Source organism: Nicotiana tomentosiformis, chromosome 8 (genome assembly GCF_000390325.3).
Source record: "Nicotiana tomentosiformis chromosome 8, ASM39032v3, whole genome shotgun sequence".
Taxonomy (NCBI): Eukaryota; Viridiplantae; Streptophyta; class Magnoliopsida; order Solanales; family Solanaceae; genus Nicotiana; species Nicotiana tomentosiformis.
The window spans coordinates 102,047,668-102,063,799 of NC_090819.1; the positions used below are offsets into that span (position 1 = coordinate 102,047,668).

Here is a 16,132-nt window from a genome sequence, read left to right on the forward strand (position 1 = left end):
ACCCGAGTCCTAGACCCCGACCTACCATCCTTCCCCGCCTTTACTAATTTCATCTTCCATAGTGTTTGCCTAAATTATATATATTTTCATAAATATTTTTTATTACCTAACCAAGCACCAAAAAATAATTTTAAAAACCACTTATATTCCACGAAAATAATTTTCAGGAAAACATTTTCCTTCATACCAAATACACCCTAAGTTATATTACAGTCTTAAGTGGATAAGCATTTCCCCCCACCTGATATCTAGAACTTGCGCGAAATCCCGGACTAATCGCATAAGGTTAATTAAATGAATTCACCATCAGTGGCGGAGCCAGAATTTTTATTAAGGGGAGTCAAAATACAAAGACACACCAAAAAGTCAAGGAATGTTATTTTATATATATATATATATATATATATATATATATATATATATATATATATATATATATATAATACATATTTTTAAAAATATTATCGAGTTAAACAATATATATACCCCTTGGATGCATGTGGCTCCGCCGGTGGTCACCGTACCAAAAATAAATATTCATTTCTTAAAGTTTTAGGCTCGAAAACAGGCCCATCGACGTAGTCAACATATGTGCCTATTTTATTTTCTTTCGAGTATAAACGAATTAGACTAACTTGCACTTACATAATCGATTTTTGTCAAGACTTATAGAATTTATTTACTCAACCAAAATACCATTATACTTTTTACCTTTTTATACTTAAAAAAACTATTCTCGCTTCCTTTAAATTGCATTTCACCTTTTTCAACGGGACAAAATTAATCTCAGATTATGATGATTATATGATATCCTATTGGTAGTTAGTACTGTTTTTTATTTGACAAAAAGTATACAAATTACAAAAGTTGTATATTTCATTGGAGAGATTAAAATTGCAAAATAGTAAATTATACATAGAAAATGAAACTGAGTAAAAAACTATTTAAAGCATCCCAAAATGAAAAGAGTATCATACGAATTGAAACACATGATATATTTATTACTACAAGTAAAATGTATCCAAATTAATTATTTTTTATCTATTGCATATGTATATAAGTAATATGACTCACTTGATTTGCCGTTAGAAAAGTAACATAAATAACTGACAAACAATAACATTAAAGTTTAGGTAAAGTGTACTTGATCCTAAATAATACTTATTTAACTTGCATGTGTTGATAATACGAAGCTTTAAACACAGGGTGCCATGAGGCAAGGTAGGGATAGGCATAATACCGGTCGAACCGAAAAAATTGGTCGAACCGTAAATTTCGGTTGTTCGATTTTCAGTTTAATCGGTTATTCGATCGGTGTGCGGTTTACGAATTTTTAAATTTCTATGTTCAGTGCGGTTTACGGTTTTGGTTCCTTGATTGTTGGGTTAACCGAAAAATCGAACTATTCTATATGTTTGAATTTTTGGTTTTTGGCTTTTTGCTTCCTTTGTAGTCAGACGCCATTTCTGGAAAATATATTATTGATCTTTTACACAGAATTTTGAGAGGATGTAGTTTAATTGGAAGTTTGGAACATACTAGTGTTGTCTGCAATTCCACTGAAGGTGCACACATATGCTATTGTAGCGTTAGTGAAATTGCTACTGTCTACGTCAGTGCATTACAGTTTGATGTATATAGATTACAGTTGTCCACAAAATTGTATACCATGCTTTCTTTAGAAACTACAGAGAATGATGCCAAGTTTTTAAGGTCGTATGTATAGGAAGATTACAGACTTATTTTTATTGTTTGCTTGTGGTTTTGTCTTGGATTTTACCATAATTGTTTTGAAACTTGATATTTTTAAGTTCAATGTTCAAATATATTGTTAGAATCAGTTAAAAAAACAGCCAAATATGATAGCTTATAACCGATCGAACAAAAACCAAACACCAACCGAACCGTAGTTTCAAATACCGAACCAACCGAAGTTATATTGGTTCGGTTGTCGGTGCACCAAACACCGAACAAGTCGAACCGAAATTCTTGCAAACCGCACCGCACCGACCGACGCCCACCCCTAAGGCAAGGAGCGCAAAAGTTCTTAAAAAATCCTACTCATCTAAAGGTATGGACAAGGTAATAAATGTGATGACCCAAAATGTCATCTTTAAATTTAATAATTAATTATGTCTTCTAAGACCTCGAAAAGTACTATTTATTATTCATCGACTTGCGTGCGCAGTCCGTAAAAATTTTATGTGAAAAATAAATTAAAATGTGAATTAGAGCTTTAAAACTCATCTATGTTGACTTTGGTCAACATTTTGAGAAAACTGACTCGGGTCAGTGTTTTAACTGTTCCGGTAGGTATGTATCGTGATTTGGGACTTGGGCATATTCTCGGAATTTAATTATGAGGTCCCTAGCCCGAGATATGGAATTTTGATGAAAAATTAAAAGTTTAAGTTCAAATAGTGACCGGATGTCGAATTATATGCAAACGACCCCGAAATAGAATTATGATGAATTCCAACAGCTCCGTATGGTGATTTTGGATTTAGGAGCATGATCGTAATTTTATTTGGAAGTTCGTAGTGAAATTAGGCTTGAAATGACTAAAATGGGAATTTAAGTTTGGAAGTTTGACCGGGGAGTTGACTTTTTGATATCGGGGTCGGAATCCAGTTCTGAAAATTTTTCAACTCTGTTATGTCATTTATGACTTGTGTGCAAAATTTGAGGTCAATCGTACTTGATTTGATAGGTTTCGACATCGAATGTAGAAGTTGGAAATTCTAAGTTTCATTAAGCTTGAATTGGAGCATGATTCGTGATTTTAGCGTTGTTTGATGTGATTTGAGGTTTCAAATAAGTTCGTATGATGTTTTAGGACTTGTTGGTGTATTTGGTTGAGGTCCCGAGGGCCTCGGGTGAGTTTCGGATGGTTAACGGATCAAAAGTGGGACTTAGCTACTTCAAAAGCTGCTGTAATTTTTCTGCTGGAAATGCTGTCAAAATCGGGCTGCCTATCAAAATCGGGCTGCCTGTCAAAAATCGGGCTCCTTGACAAAATCGGACTCCCTGTCAAAATTGGACTCCCTGACAAAATCGGACTCCCTGTCAAAATCGAGCTCCCTTACAAAATCGAGCTCCCTGACAAATCGAGCTCCCTGACAAAATCGAGCACCCTGACAAATCGAGCACCCTGACAAATCGAACTCCGTGACAAATCGAGCTCCCTGACAAAATCGAGTTCCTGACAAATCGGGCTCCCTGACAGATCTGTAAGTTATAAAAACAGGGGACTTCATCTCATTTGTCATTTTTGACGAATTGGAGCTTGAGGAGAGGAGATTTTGATATATTTTCAAGGAAAAATATTGGGGTAAGTGATTCTAACTCGGATTTGGTCAATATACACGAATATATCATTATTTTCACCATTTAATTAGTATTTTGAGATAGAAATTTGGGAAAATTTTAAAAATCAGATATAAACGAATTTTTGAGATTTCGGTGTCGATCCGGAGTCGAATTTGAGTGAAACTGGTATGGCTGAATTTTTGAGTTAATTCCGGATTTTATTGAAAAATATACTATTTTCTTATGAAATTGATTTCTATAATTTTTGTTGACTGTATCGAATTAATTATGATTAGATACGAGTCGATCAGAGTCGAAAAATCGAGAAAGAAGCATAATACTTGGTTAAATTGGAGCAAGTCGAGGTAAGTGACTTGTCTAACCTTGTGTGGGAAAAATTTCTCCTAAGATTGGTATTGGTGTGATTATTGGAATGTGTTGAAAGTCGTGTACACGAGGTGACGAGTGTGTATACGGGCTAAATGTGAAATATTAAAATTTTAAATTGTGTAGATCATTGTTGCGTATTTATTAAATTATTTTATCTTGTTATATTCTTCATCATTGATCTGAAATATATGCCTTAAATTTGTTTGACCTTTTCCTGCTAATTGTTTTATCTGTTTAGTTGGAACTTGGTTTCTTTTATTCTGTGCACTATTTGAAGGTTGATTTTCTTTAAATTAAATATTATTAATACGAAGTATTTGACATTTTTAAACTTGATATTGAAGCAACGTATTAAAGATTTTTAAATATTATTTTCCTGAATTATTTACTCCTGAATATTTTTGTAAGATTTTCGTACTCATTGTGATGGAGCAGTGAGCTCTTTATTGTGAAAAAATATTATTGTTGAATTATTTTGACATGAGCTGTGAGCTCTTTATTGTGGAAAAATATTGTTGTTGAATTATTTTGGCAAGTTAAATTATTTGAGCACCTGAGTGCAAATTGTGATATATTGTGATATTGATACGCATGCGGTGGTATAAGGTCTGGGTATTGAAACGCATGCGGTGAGATAATGGTGGCTTGATACGCGTGGCTAGTAGGGGGAACTACTAGAAGTCATGCGATGTGATAAGGATGGCTAAAACGCGGGATGTTATTTCAGGAAAAATATTTTCTTTCAAATAAATTGTGAAGGCTCCCGCGGTGAGAATGAGATATTGTAAATTTGTTTATGATTTGGGACTATGAGGCGGTACCTCGGGAGTGCCCTTGTTGATATTGATTTATGGCCGCAATTGCCTTTGATTATTATTGTGATTTTCTTAAAGTTGAAAAGAATTCTGTTTTGTTTTCACGAGGTATTTATTTACCATTATTTGGTGTAATTAAATGTGACATATTACTTGAGTCATTTACATTATCATTTTATCTTATAATATTGTTTACACATTTTACTATGCCATTATTTATTCTCCAGTAGGGCCTGACCTGACCTCGTCACTACTCTACCGAGGTTAGGCTTGGCACTTACTGGGGTGCCGTTGTGGTGTACTCATACTACACTTTTGCACATCTTTTTGTGCAGATCCAGGTACATCTTATCAGACCAAGCATCAGTAAACTAGCTGTACGAGGAGACTTCGAGGTATATCTGTCAGCAACCGCAGATTCCGGAGTCCCCTTCTATCTTACTATGTTGTCTTCCTTATTTGCTTTAGACTCTGATGTATAGAGACATAGAGAATAAATTCTAAGAAACTTGTGACTTATTTCTACCGGGTTTTGGGAGTTGAAATTGTTTGAATTGTAGTTTATTTATTTCATATTTATTATTATTCCGTATTGATAGGCTTACCTAGTTTTAGAGATTAGGTGCCATCACGACATCCTACAGAGGGAATTTGGGATCGTGACAATAAGAAATTCAACATTTGGGTGAATATTTATTAAAATTCAGACAAGATAGAATCTGACCAAAATGTATGGGATAGCTGAGTGCAGACATTTAGGAAATCCTTAGCCACTGCATTCTCAAAGCATGCCTCCTCAAACAGCAGCAGGTCAAGATCAGAATACTAGGGAACCAAATATTTTATGAGTATAAATTCTAAGTAAAAACACTTGCACAATTAAATTATTAATAAATTTCGGAAAAGGCCAGCAATACCTTAACTTATTTAAAATGGTTCAAAAATACCTTTCGTTAATCTTTTGATCCGTAAATGTCCTTAACGTTTGTTTTTGGGCTCAAACTTATCCTTATATCTAACAAAAGGGGCAACAATACCCCTAACGTATTGAAAATGGCTCAAAAATATCCTCCGTTAATCTTTTGGTATACAAATACCCCTAACGTTTATTTTTGGGCTCAAACTTACTCCTATATCTAACAAAACTATGCTGGTCAATTTTTTGACTTTAACTTCGCCATGTGGTATTTTCTTAACCCGCCACGTATATTATTTGTATTAAATAAACTCACATATATCTTTTAAAATACCCAACGACCCTGACCCGCTCCTATATATTTGGACGGTCGGCTAAAAATGATTATATTCGCTAGCTAAAAATGATTATAACTCGAATTTATTAAGCAAATTTGACAATGAAACGATAATTTTTGCTAATATTTTAGCTATATCGTTATATATTAAAACACTATTAGTTCCCATTGAAAAGATCATGCGAAGCCATTAATGTGCTAAGCAGTTGGATATGTATATAATTAAAGGTTTTAAATAGTTTCCTTTCTATCTGTTTCTTTACTTCTCCTTTAGAATCATATACATACGACATTATCATTTTTATGTTTGCAAATTAAAATTTGTATTTGTTAAACTTGTTAAGATCTGCAAAATTTGAAGGGAAAACTACACCGTATAATTTCTCCTAAAAATAATATCATGTAAAATATATATTAAAATATTAATGTATAATATACATATTTTTATATATAATCAATGTATATTTTTTATATATTTAACTAGCGAATGTAATTATTTTTAGCCGACCGTCCAAATATATAAGAGCGGGTCAGGGTCGTTGGGTATTTTAAAAGAAATAGGTGAGTTTATTTAATACAAATAATATACGTGACGGGTTAAAAAAATGCCACATGGCGAAGTTAAAGTCAAAAAATTGACAAGGTTAGTTTTGTTAGATATAGGGGTAAGTTTGAGCCCAAAAACAAACGTTAGGGGCATTTGCGGACCAAAAAGTTAACGGAGGGTATTTTTAAACCATTTTTAATACATTAGAGGTATTGTTGGCCTTTCTGTTAGATATAGGGGTAAGTTTAAGCCCAAAAATAAACGTTAGGGACATTTGCGGACCAATAGGTTAACGTATGGTACTTTTGAATCATTTTCAATACATTAGGTGTATTTTTTATAAATAAATATCTATATGATTTGATTAACAACTTGATAGAAATAATAATGAACATGTTAAAAAAGATTTCACTATCCATGTATATAGTAACTTAGCCATATGTGACAGCCCAACACACTAGTGATATTGTCCATTTTGATTCTAAATCCGTACTATTTTAAAAAGCGTCACTAAAATTTAAGGCATATTACGTATATACATAACATCTCTCCCATATTTTATCGATACTCTCCCATATTTTATCGATACTGTCACACCATAGTAGCTACTGGCTAGCAGAAGGTTTCAATGTTTCTGAGGAAGTTACAGTCCACCAAATAAATGCACAAATAGCAGCCAAGAAACAGCAGCAGAGATGCTGTCAAACTTAGGTCCACAATTCAATCCATTATTGCTATACAACAGATGCAGTGCTCAGGCCACCTCAAAGTGTGAGCCAAAAAATTTGCAGACAGTACAGTCCATACTCATACACCAGTGGCTCCAAAACCAATAATTTAAAACTACCTCTTCCATTTTGACAAGGGTAAAAAGTGAAATATTTATACATGAATTTTGAGATACACAAACACAAGACCTATAGGAGTGGAAAAGCCTGGTCCACTATGCATCTTACTACAACTATCTAACAATAATATTATACTTGCCACTACATCTTTATACAAAATCTCACCAAATCTTGATTCTTCAAGATAGATATTTTTTTCTTCCAAACAAAATACTGAATTGTAACACAACACTCAATATGTTTTTCAGACACTATTCTGGGATATCACCTCTCCAAATTTAAGAAAAAGTTGGGCATCTGAAGTGCTCATAGATGAACAATTCACTAGGTGTGGTGTCTTGAGGTTGACATATTCATCCATATAGCAAGGAACCTTAGCAGATGGGAGCAATGCAGGTGGAGTTGGATTCGGCTGTTTCGTTTCAGCTACGGGTACTAAACTTTCGAGTACTCTGGCCACTTCATGCATTGTAGGTCTTTCAGCTGGCTGTCTTTTGGTACATAGAAGGGCAAGCTGAAAAACCTTCTTTACATCTCCAAGATCTTTGCATGTGGCTGTGATCTCAGGATCCGCTGTTTCCATAACAGCATTATTTGCTGCCTTTGTTAGAATCTGAAAAATATGTAAAACTGTTCAAGATCATCCGAATCTTTATATAAAGTGACTATCATAGCACAAGTCCACATTTACTACATTTCTTGCGTCCCATTAAGCAACTAAAGAGTTACTTTGATGAGCTAATGTAAGGAGAAAACATCATGATCCGCCAGTTTAATTAAAAGCAAAACAACAAAAGGTTTTCTAAGATTGGAAAAGGGATATGTCAAATAACTTGAAGAGCTTACCACATGGTGTAGATTTGATTCATTATCCACAGCTTTCCTTCCGGTGAGCAACTCCAATAAAACAATTCCATAGCTGTAGACATCAGACTTCTCCGTGAGGCGAGAAGTACGAGCATACTCTGGATCAATATAACCAATGGTTCCCATAATGTATGTGGATGTGTAGGTCTTGGATGTGCATAAGCTTTTAGCAATGCCAAAATCAGTCAGGTGAGCTTCAAAGTCTCTGTCCAACAAAATATTTGATGATTTAACATCACGGTGGATTATTCGAGGGCTACAATCATGGTGAAGATATGCGAGGCCTTGAGCTGATCCCAATGCAATTCGAATGCGAGTATCCCAATCAAGCTTTTTCTTCTTACTACTAGGACCTGGAATAAAGTATAAAGCCAAAGATGACTGATTACTGACCTTTAACATAAATTCAACGCGCCAATAATCTCAACTGCTTTAGAGTACTAACCATGAAGCAAATCCCAAAGGCTACCATTTTCCATGTAGTCATAAAAAAGAAGATGGCCGCACGGAGAAAGTGAATATCCTTGGAGGCTGACAAGATTACGATGCTTAATGCTCCCGACTGTCTCAAGTTCAGTCTCAAATTCCTTCAAGTATTGGGGGTTGTGAGAGTACAATTTCTTGATAGCTACTGGCTTGCAATTTTTCAGAACGCATTTATATACAGTGCTAGATGCCCCAGAACCAATTATAAACTTCTCACTCAAGTTCTCAGTCATCCTCATAACGTCTTCATAAACATGAAGTGCCATATTCATATGAAGGATAACAAGCTTCGGAGATGAGTAATTGACTGTTGATAAAATCATCAAACGATCAGTGAATGGTACTACAATAATATATTGAGGATGGTTCATCTGTTACGGGAAAAAATAATACCTGGTTTGTCAATAGATCCTTCCAAGAAGGGTGCAGGATTCTGTGGTCGGCATGCTGCTACCAGTATCATCAGAAGAATCACCAGCGCACCCAAAGCAATACCAAGTATAGCTGCTTTAGAAATTGAAACTGCAATTGTCCAATGAGTCAGATTTTTAATTAGACAACTGCTAAAAAAATTGTCAACTTAATATACTGATGCGGGATATGACCAATGCACTTTCATTTCATAGCTGAAGCATCTTTAAGCCAACTTTACTACAACCAATTGAATATGATTTCAGTTCAATCCATATCCATTAGTAGTTCCCTAATACAGCCTAAAGGATTGCTCAACCAAGAAATTCCACATTAATCAATGTATCTGGCTGCCGCGGTTAATAAAATTTGCAGGTGTCTAAGGTAAAAAAAACTTCAGGAATGCAACAGAACAAGTTTTAGAAAGTTCGGTTTGAGTTTGTTCCCACCTCGCTCTGTTGGATGAGATGCATGACAAGGAGAACTGAGCCAATATCCACACAGATCTGGATTTCCTATGAAACTTTTAAGGCAACAAAAAACAAAAGAAAAGGATTAGAAGCTATGAACCAATACCCAATGAATTTTTGACTGGTGAGTGGAAATATTTATAGCTCCCCTACCTGTCTGGTGAAAATCTAGAGAAATTATTTCCTGTTGGAATATTCCCACCCAGATTATTGTACGAGACATTCCTGCCAAGATAAAGTTGCATTAGCTATACCGAACAACACTTAATCGTGCACGTGTAGTACTGCCAGTGCGCATACTCACAGGACATTTAGACTGAGGCAACTGGCTAATGACATGACATCGCCTGATAAATTGTTGTTCTCTACCTTCCTGTTAATTATTTTGTAGAATAATCAAGCATCAACAAAATAAAGATAGAGAAATGCTATGTATGAGTCCCACGCTTATCAATAAGAAAAATTGAGACAGGATCATATGATCAGTAGCTTATGAGCTCTTAAAGTTCCCAAATTAAGTGCTTCTCAAGTTTCCAAGTTTAGAAGTTCATCCTAGTTCCTTGTACAGTATCATCAACTGCCACTCCATCATAGTGCTGATTAAAAATTGTCGCCACTAGCAAAAATGAATAATTCTAAAATACTTACAGCAAGTAGAGATTTTGAAGTTGACCAAGTTCCTGAGGTATGGGACCAGAGAGGAGATTACTTGACAAGTCACTGCAATTAAGTGGACAAAGAAGCTGAAACTCAAGCGAACCATAAAATCTAGCTCCCTGAATTTAGCAAATAGGTGTCCTTACATCTCCATGATGCTTCTTAAATTGCCAAATTCTGCTGGCAAGTATCCATTTATATCATTCTTGCTCAAGTTCCTACAGAAAATTCACAAAATGAATGTGAGTACAAGAGTTATACAATAGTTAACAGACAATCAAACAGATATGCACTCACAGTTTAAGAAGATGTTCCAAATCACCAAGGGAAGAAGGTATAGAACCACTGATCCTGTTGTTTGATAAGTCCCTAAGCCACCAAATGTAGAAGAGTACTAAAACTGAGAAAAAGGTTTTTTTGCTGCAACCATAATTGGAGGGAAGAAATTAAAGTGGATGAAAAAAAAATTGTACTTACAGTGTGTCTAAATTCCCAATACGAGAAAGCTCAATTGGAATTGGACCTTTGAGATTGTTGGAGGAAAGATTCCTGAAGAAAGTAACAAAGAAGAGACACAATAAATGCTCGTGGTACGCAAAATTGGATTTTGAAGTTCACATAACTGGGATGATGCTGAGAATAGTTCTTTTATGAAAAAAATACAGAGTTTAAAACTGTTGACGTTAAACCAGAGACTAAGAACTTACAGATAGGTCATGCTTTCGAGCTTCTGAAAGGCGGGTGGAATCGTTCCATTCAATTTGTTTCCGTGAACGTTGCTGCAACCAAACTAGTGGATGAATAAATTCTCCTACAAGATTGGCTAGTCATAATTAAGACACAACAGACATGAAAAAACACTTACAGACTGTTCAGATTAGTACAGCAGCTAAGATTGGACGGTATGGGCCCATCAAGGTGATTGTTTGCAACATTTCTGAAACATAACACATAAGCAACTCAAAAAACAGATGATAACAAGTCCAAAGTAGAAGCTAAAGAGATAGAGGATGTACAAGTCAAACAACTCATTTAGCTTCCCCAATTCTGGTGGAATGCATCCAGTAAGTTGGTTATCATTCAATTCCCTGCAAAATACCGTTTTCAGGGTTGACGAGAGTCTCAAATGCAAACTAAACAAAGCCGGAGAAATATTAAGTGCACTGATCATATTTGATAGAAAGCATCCATACAGGTAGTGTAGCTTTGACATATTCCCAAGCTCTGGTGGAATGGGGCCAGTTAGCTTGTTCCCGTGCAAATACCTGCAATTAAAAAAATTACAGTACATCAATCAAGTACAGTATTTTGGTAGAACAAAATAATCAAATTGCTTCTAAAGATAAAGTTAGATCCCTAGGGAAAGTAAAATAACAGATACAGCGTGAATAGTTCCCAAGATATTGAAATAACAAAAATTTTAGTACATACAACTTTTCGGTGTAGGTCAAATTCCCAAGAATTGAAGGAATTATTCCGCTCAAATTATTGCAGCTCAAGTCCCTGGATATAAAACAGTCGAAAAAGCTTAGACAAAAGATGCATTATTTGATCTCCAGAAATCTCATGCATGGTCAGAAAGCACTCACAAAACTGCAAGAGCCTGCATCAATCCAATGACGGAAGGGATCTGCCCTGAAAGACGATTACCTTGCAAAGACCTGGCACAACAAAGTTTCACATTCGATATATATAACCATAAACCATGCAATTGCTTTGTGAAAAAAGAGAAGCAGCAGCATAAACTTACAAGGTAGCTACTTGCAGGAAACCAATGTTGAAAGGAATCTCTCCGGTCAAATCATTATAAGACAAATCTCTGACAGCATAAAACAAGGCATTATATGTCGAACAAAACATAAATAGAAAAATAGCTGACTTCATTCATTTGGGTGAAGATACTTACAGAACTTGGAAGGCAGTACAATTGCCAATGTTTTGAGGAATGGAACCAGTCAAACTATTGTTCCGAACATCACTGAACAAAACAAATGATGGATAATCGATTCAGATTATCTCTAAAAGGAGTTAAACGCATGATCTTAAGAACGAAAAGATTAGGAACTTACAAATACCACAGGCCGGTAAGCTGACACATATCAGGAGAAAGTGATCCACCCAAGTTGTTTCCGCGTAGTCCCCTATTATGTGAATAAAAATTATACAACATGATGTTCATTCATAAATACTGACCTGATGGTATAATATACCAAAGACACTTACAAGTACTGCAGGACTTCATTCCAATATATAAGCCTAGGAATTTCTCCACTCAACTTGTTTTGAGCCAGGTCCCTGGAACAATTTTTTTGGCATTATTATGTTGAAATCATTCATAATCTAACAATGTCATAAAGTAGTAGAAGAGATGATACTTACAAAACTTTCAAATTTGGGATCTGTGACAATGTTGATGGAATTGGGCCAATCAACTGATTATTTTTCAAAATCCTAAGTTCAATTAAGACAAGCTTGAGTAATTAACAATCTTGGAAACCAAATAATAGAACATCTAGTTAAGCAAAGTAACAAAACTTACAGATATTCCAGCTGCTTAAGTTTTGATATGGAAAAGGGAATATCACCATAAAGCTCATTAAAGGATAAGTCCCTAACAATAAGGAAAAATTGATTATTTTTCAAAACAACTTATGGATTAGTCATCACCTTTTTTTAAAGAAAAGACTTACAAGTTTTTCAAGGCTGAACAGTCACCAATCTCATCCGGTATCTGGCCCGTAAGGCGATTTCCCCTTAAATCACTATTAATATAACAAAAAATAAATTAACATTTACTATAAAATGTACCATGTCCAAACCTAAAAAAAAGAGCAAGCAAGACCAAAAGGGAAAGAGATTTTACATAGATATCAGGCCTTTGAGCTGTCCTATTGCAGGAGATAACTCCCCATCAAGATTCAAACTAGAAAAATTACTACAAGATACATAAAAAGCAACCAATTAACAAAAAAGATTACCACTTTAAACTCAACAATGTAATGCATCAAAAAGTTACTAGTATAACTTACAGTGAAACAATATTGAAGGTGACATTGTCACAGGTAACACCTCTCCAAGCACAGTAATCAGAAGAGGGAGAGTCTGTCCAGTCATACAAAACATTCTCCACGTCTCTAAATGACTTCTTAATCTCCAACAATGTTGAACCTTTTTTCCAATAAAAAAAAACTACTAATAAGACAAAAGAATAAACCTTAAAAACAAGGACAAACATAGTATTAATCAAATCATAATAACGTCAAAAAGACCAATTAAAAAAATGATTAAAATAAAGAAAGGTAACTTCTTTTTTAAACATGTTTAACATTAAAATAATAAAGACCTACCAAGATTAAAGAAACACATAAAGAATAATGCCCTACTCACCATCATCAGAAACCACAGGACCAAAGCTCAAAAACAGCAAGAACCCCACAAGAAGAAACTCAGAGAAAAGATTGCACCTTTGAAACATAACAAACGAAAATGCTGCCATTGGTTTTTTTTGCCCTCTCTATCTCACAAAGTTCTTGAGAGCTTTTGTAACAAGAAGAGAGTTTAGAACCAGCAAACATAAAAGAAGCTAATACTAACAAGTCACTGTCAAAGACTTAAACTTTTTATTATGGTGACTACTACTGGAGAAATGAAGCTTTGACTAACTCAAGACTGACTCTGCAAAAATGGTTGCTTTGAAATGGAAAGTATGAAAGCCACTTCTTCTTGGGCTTACCGACATTGATATTTGAGATAGAGAATGGAGGAATAATTACTTAGAATTATGTAAAATTTTGAAGAAAGAAAGAAAAGAAGTATTTTTGGCCTTGTGGGGGTGGTGGGGTTACGGGGGTGGGGAGTGTGAGCTGAGAGAGCAGAAGAAGGGGTAGTGTAGTGTTCAATCACATCGTTATCTGGCAGACAGAGAGAGAGAGGATGAAAATGTAATGTACATAAATAAATAAATGTAAAATGTAAAATGTAAAAGAAAGAAAGAAGGGAAGAGAGAATTATTTGGAGAAGATAAAGTTAAAAGAGGTTGTGCCCAAGAAGGACCTCTGTCTGCAAAAATCAGACCTGCAACATTACAGCTATGGATACTAGTATTAGTACTATTCTCTCTCTCCCTATACACTTGCTTTTCATTTACTAGTGCCTTTTTATTGCTACTACTCATACACATTTATTTATAAAAAGTACTGTTCTTTTATCTTTATTATTTCATTATGTGTGTGTGTAATGGTAGAAGCAGAGTTTTCTCAGGCTTCACTTCATCATAAGTCGCTGTCTATGCAAAGAAGGAAAGCCCAAATGGGTAATCCTTTCTCAAGTTTGATAACGACCACTCTTCTCTCTTTAACCCTCTTACCCCCCCCCCTCTTAAACCCACCTACCACATCACCACCCTCAACATATGCAGTTATGTACTCACGAGAAATGGGATTTGGATTTTTGTGTGGGGTAAGGGTGTGTGTTGTTTTATGAAGCTATGGGATTTTATGAGAAGTAATGATGAAGTTCGATTCGTAAAAATAATCTTTTATAAAAATACAAGGTAAAATTAAGTACAATCGTCAATTTGTGATCCAGTCCTTTGTCAAATCCTATACATAACAAGAGTTTAATACATTGTACGGCCCTAATAATAATATGGTGAGTGAGAAGAGGGTATTAGCTGTGGGGGAAAAGAGAAAGACATTTGTTTGTTTTCTTGTTAAGGTAATAACTGTCATATCAGTTGATAAGGTAAAAAAGTAGTTACTCATCATACTTTACACCCTTATGTAATTATTTGATTCTTTACCAAGAAACCATTATGGCAAAGATGAATAAAAATGGACTTACATGTAAAGTGCCAAAGGCAATATTGCAGGTGTAATGTCACTATGATTTTTAACCAAAATTGCTTTGTTCAAATGGAAGTGACCATATAATAATTGATTTAAGTTGAATTTAACTTTTATACATTGATGCTTCTTAAAGATACAAACAAACATCTATGAAAAAGTAAGATTAATAACTGAAAAATAAAATAAATACCTTCGACTATTATAAGTTGTAGTAATATATTGATAGTGTAAAATTTATATATATTATCATTATCAGTATATATAACTTAAATTGTAGGAAAAGAGTGAAATCAAAGGTATGTTAATGTAATAAAACACTGTTCTTTATGAAGGAAGAAAAATGTATGCTATAAAAGTTTTAGTTACATGAACTTAGCTGTGTGTCTATCTAGGATTTCAAAGCAACTTGTAACTGTTTCTTTTGCACGAAACAATGTTCGAGAGGCTTAGATTTTTTTTTTATAAAAAAAACTAAGGTTTTGACTTTGAAATCTTTATTTATAATGAAATGATTAGCTCCGGGAAAGGAACAGAAATAGAAGAAAAGAAGTGGAGAAATGATGAATATGTTATTTTCCACTTATGGAATGATCAAAACACGACCAGTGGGTATTTGGACATTTTTTAATTCCAGGTATGTGGATGTTATTATTTTTAAAAGATCTTAATTCTACTTCGAAAAGTGTTCTGAGAAAACATGTTTAAGAGTGGAGTCTGTTTTTCCCAATTATTGCACTAATTTGTATAAAATGAACTTAAGAATGATAGTAAGACAATAAAATTGAAGCCATAAGTTCCAAATTTAGTGTTGGGTGTGTGACAAAGTATATATTACATTGATAATTGAAAAGAAAAGGAAGATATGGTTTATGAATATTTCTAAAGGTATAAAAGGGGTTTTAAGGAAAATTGTGTGGATTTGGACCAAAATGGATGATATAACACCATGTCAAAAGTATATTTGTATTGGCTGAGCACAATAAACTCGTGTCAAATGCGATGGCTGGGATGAACATGCAAATGAAAGAGTGATAATTTAGGGTACAATTTACTACCATGCCAAAGATAGTTTGGAGACACTCATGCACAAGAAGAAGCTAACTCAGAGGTTCGGTGGTCATAAATACTAGGTCATATGGGTGAGATATAGCGGACGTCAAAAATTTATCCATATATCGTGATAATGATCCATGTAAAACTTAATTCGAGGGGATTATTGATGAAAAATTGTT

General features: G+C 34.4%; 1 protein-coding gene across 2 annotated transcripts; it reads right to left on the bottom strand.

The window, feature by feature from the left end:
- Positions 1-7,147: 7,147 nt before the first annotated feature.
- Positions 7,148-14,189, bottom strand: LOC104099985 (LRR receptor-like serine/threonine-protein kinase ERECTA). 2 transcript variants are annotated; one of them, XM_070182575.1, is made up of 27 exons: positions 13,441-14,189; positions 13,083-13,221; positions 12,917-12,988; positions 12,744-12,815; positions 12,593-12,664; positions 12,433-12,504; positions 12,277-12,348; positions 12,123-12,194; positions 11,960-12,031; positions 11,804-11,872; positions 11,643-11,714; positions 11,485-11,556; positions 11,247-11,318; positions 11,070-11,141; positions 10,919-10,990; positions 10,761-10,832; positions 10,531-10,602; positions 10,351-10,422; positions 10,200-10,271; positions 10,045-10,116; positions 9,701-9,769; positions 9,550-9,621; positions 9,376-9,449; positions 8,909-9,037; positions 8,471-8,822; positions 8,009-8,375; positions 7,148-7,775 (listed from the first exon to the last, which is right to left on the bottom strand). In XM_070182575.1, exons 1-27 carry the CDS (start codon positions 13,547-13,549, stop codon positions 7,407-7,409), a joined length of 2,973 nt encoding a protein of 990 aa, XP_070038676.1. In that variant the 5' UTR covers positions 13,550-14,189; the 3' UTR covers positions 7,148-7,406. The 2 variants fall into 2 exon arrangements, with proteins under 2 accessions (XP_070038676.1, XP_009605434.1); XM_009607139.4 differs by having other exon boundaries at positions 8,009-8,382; positions 8,475-8,822; positions 13,441-14,188.
- Between the last annotated feature and the right edge of the window lie 1,943 nt (positions 14,190-16,132).

Excerpts from the sequence above, each read along its gene's own strand:
- LOC104099985 (XM_009607139.4), bottom strand. The coding sequence starts at position 13,549 with ATGGCAGCATTTTCGTTTGTTATGTTTCAAAGGTGCAATCTTTTCTCT. Across the intron at positions 12,195-12,276 it reads AATGAAGTCCTGCAGTACTT|GGGACTACGCGGAAACAACT; the intron begins GTAAGTGTCTTT and ends TTCACATAATAG. Across the intron at positions 11,715-11,803 it reads TTCCTGCAAGTAGCTACCTT|GTCTTTGCAAGGTAATCGTC; the intron begins GTAAGTTTATGC and ends TTGTTGTGCCAG.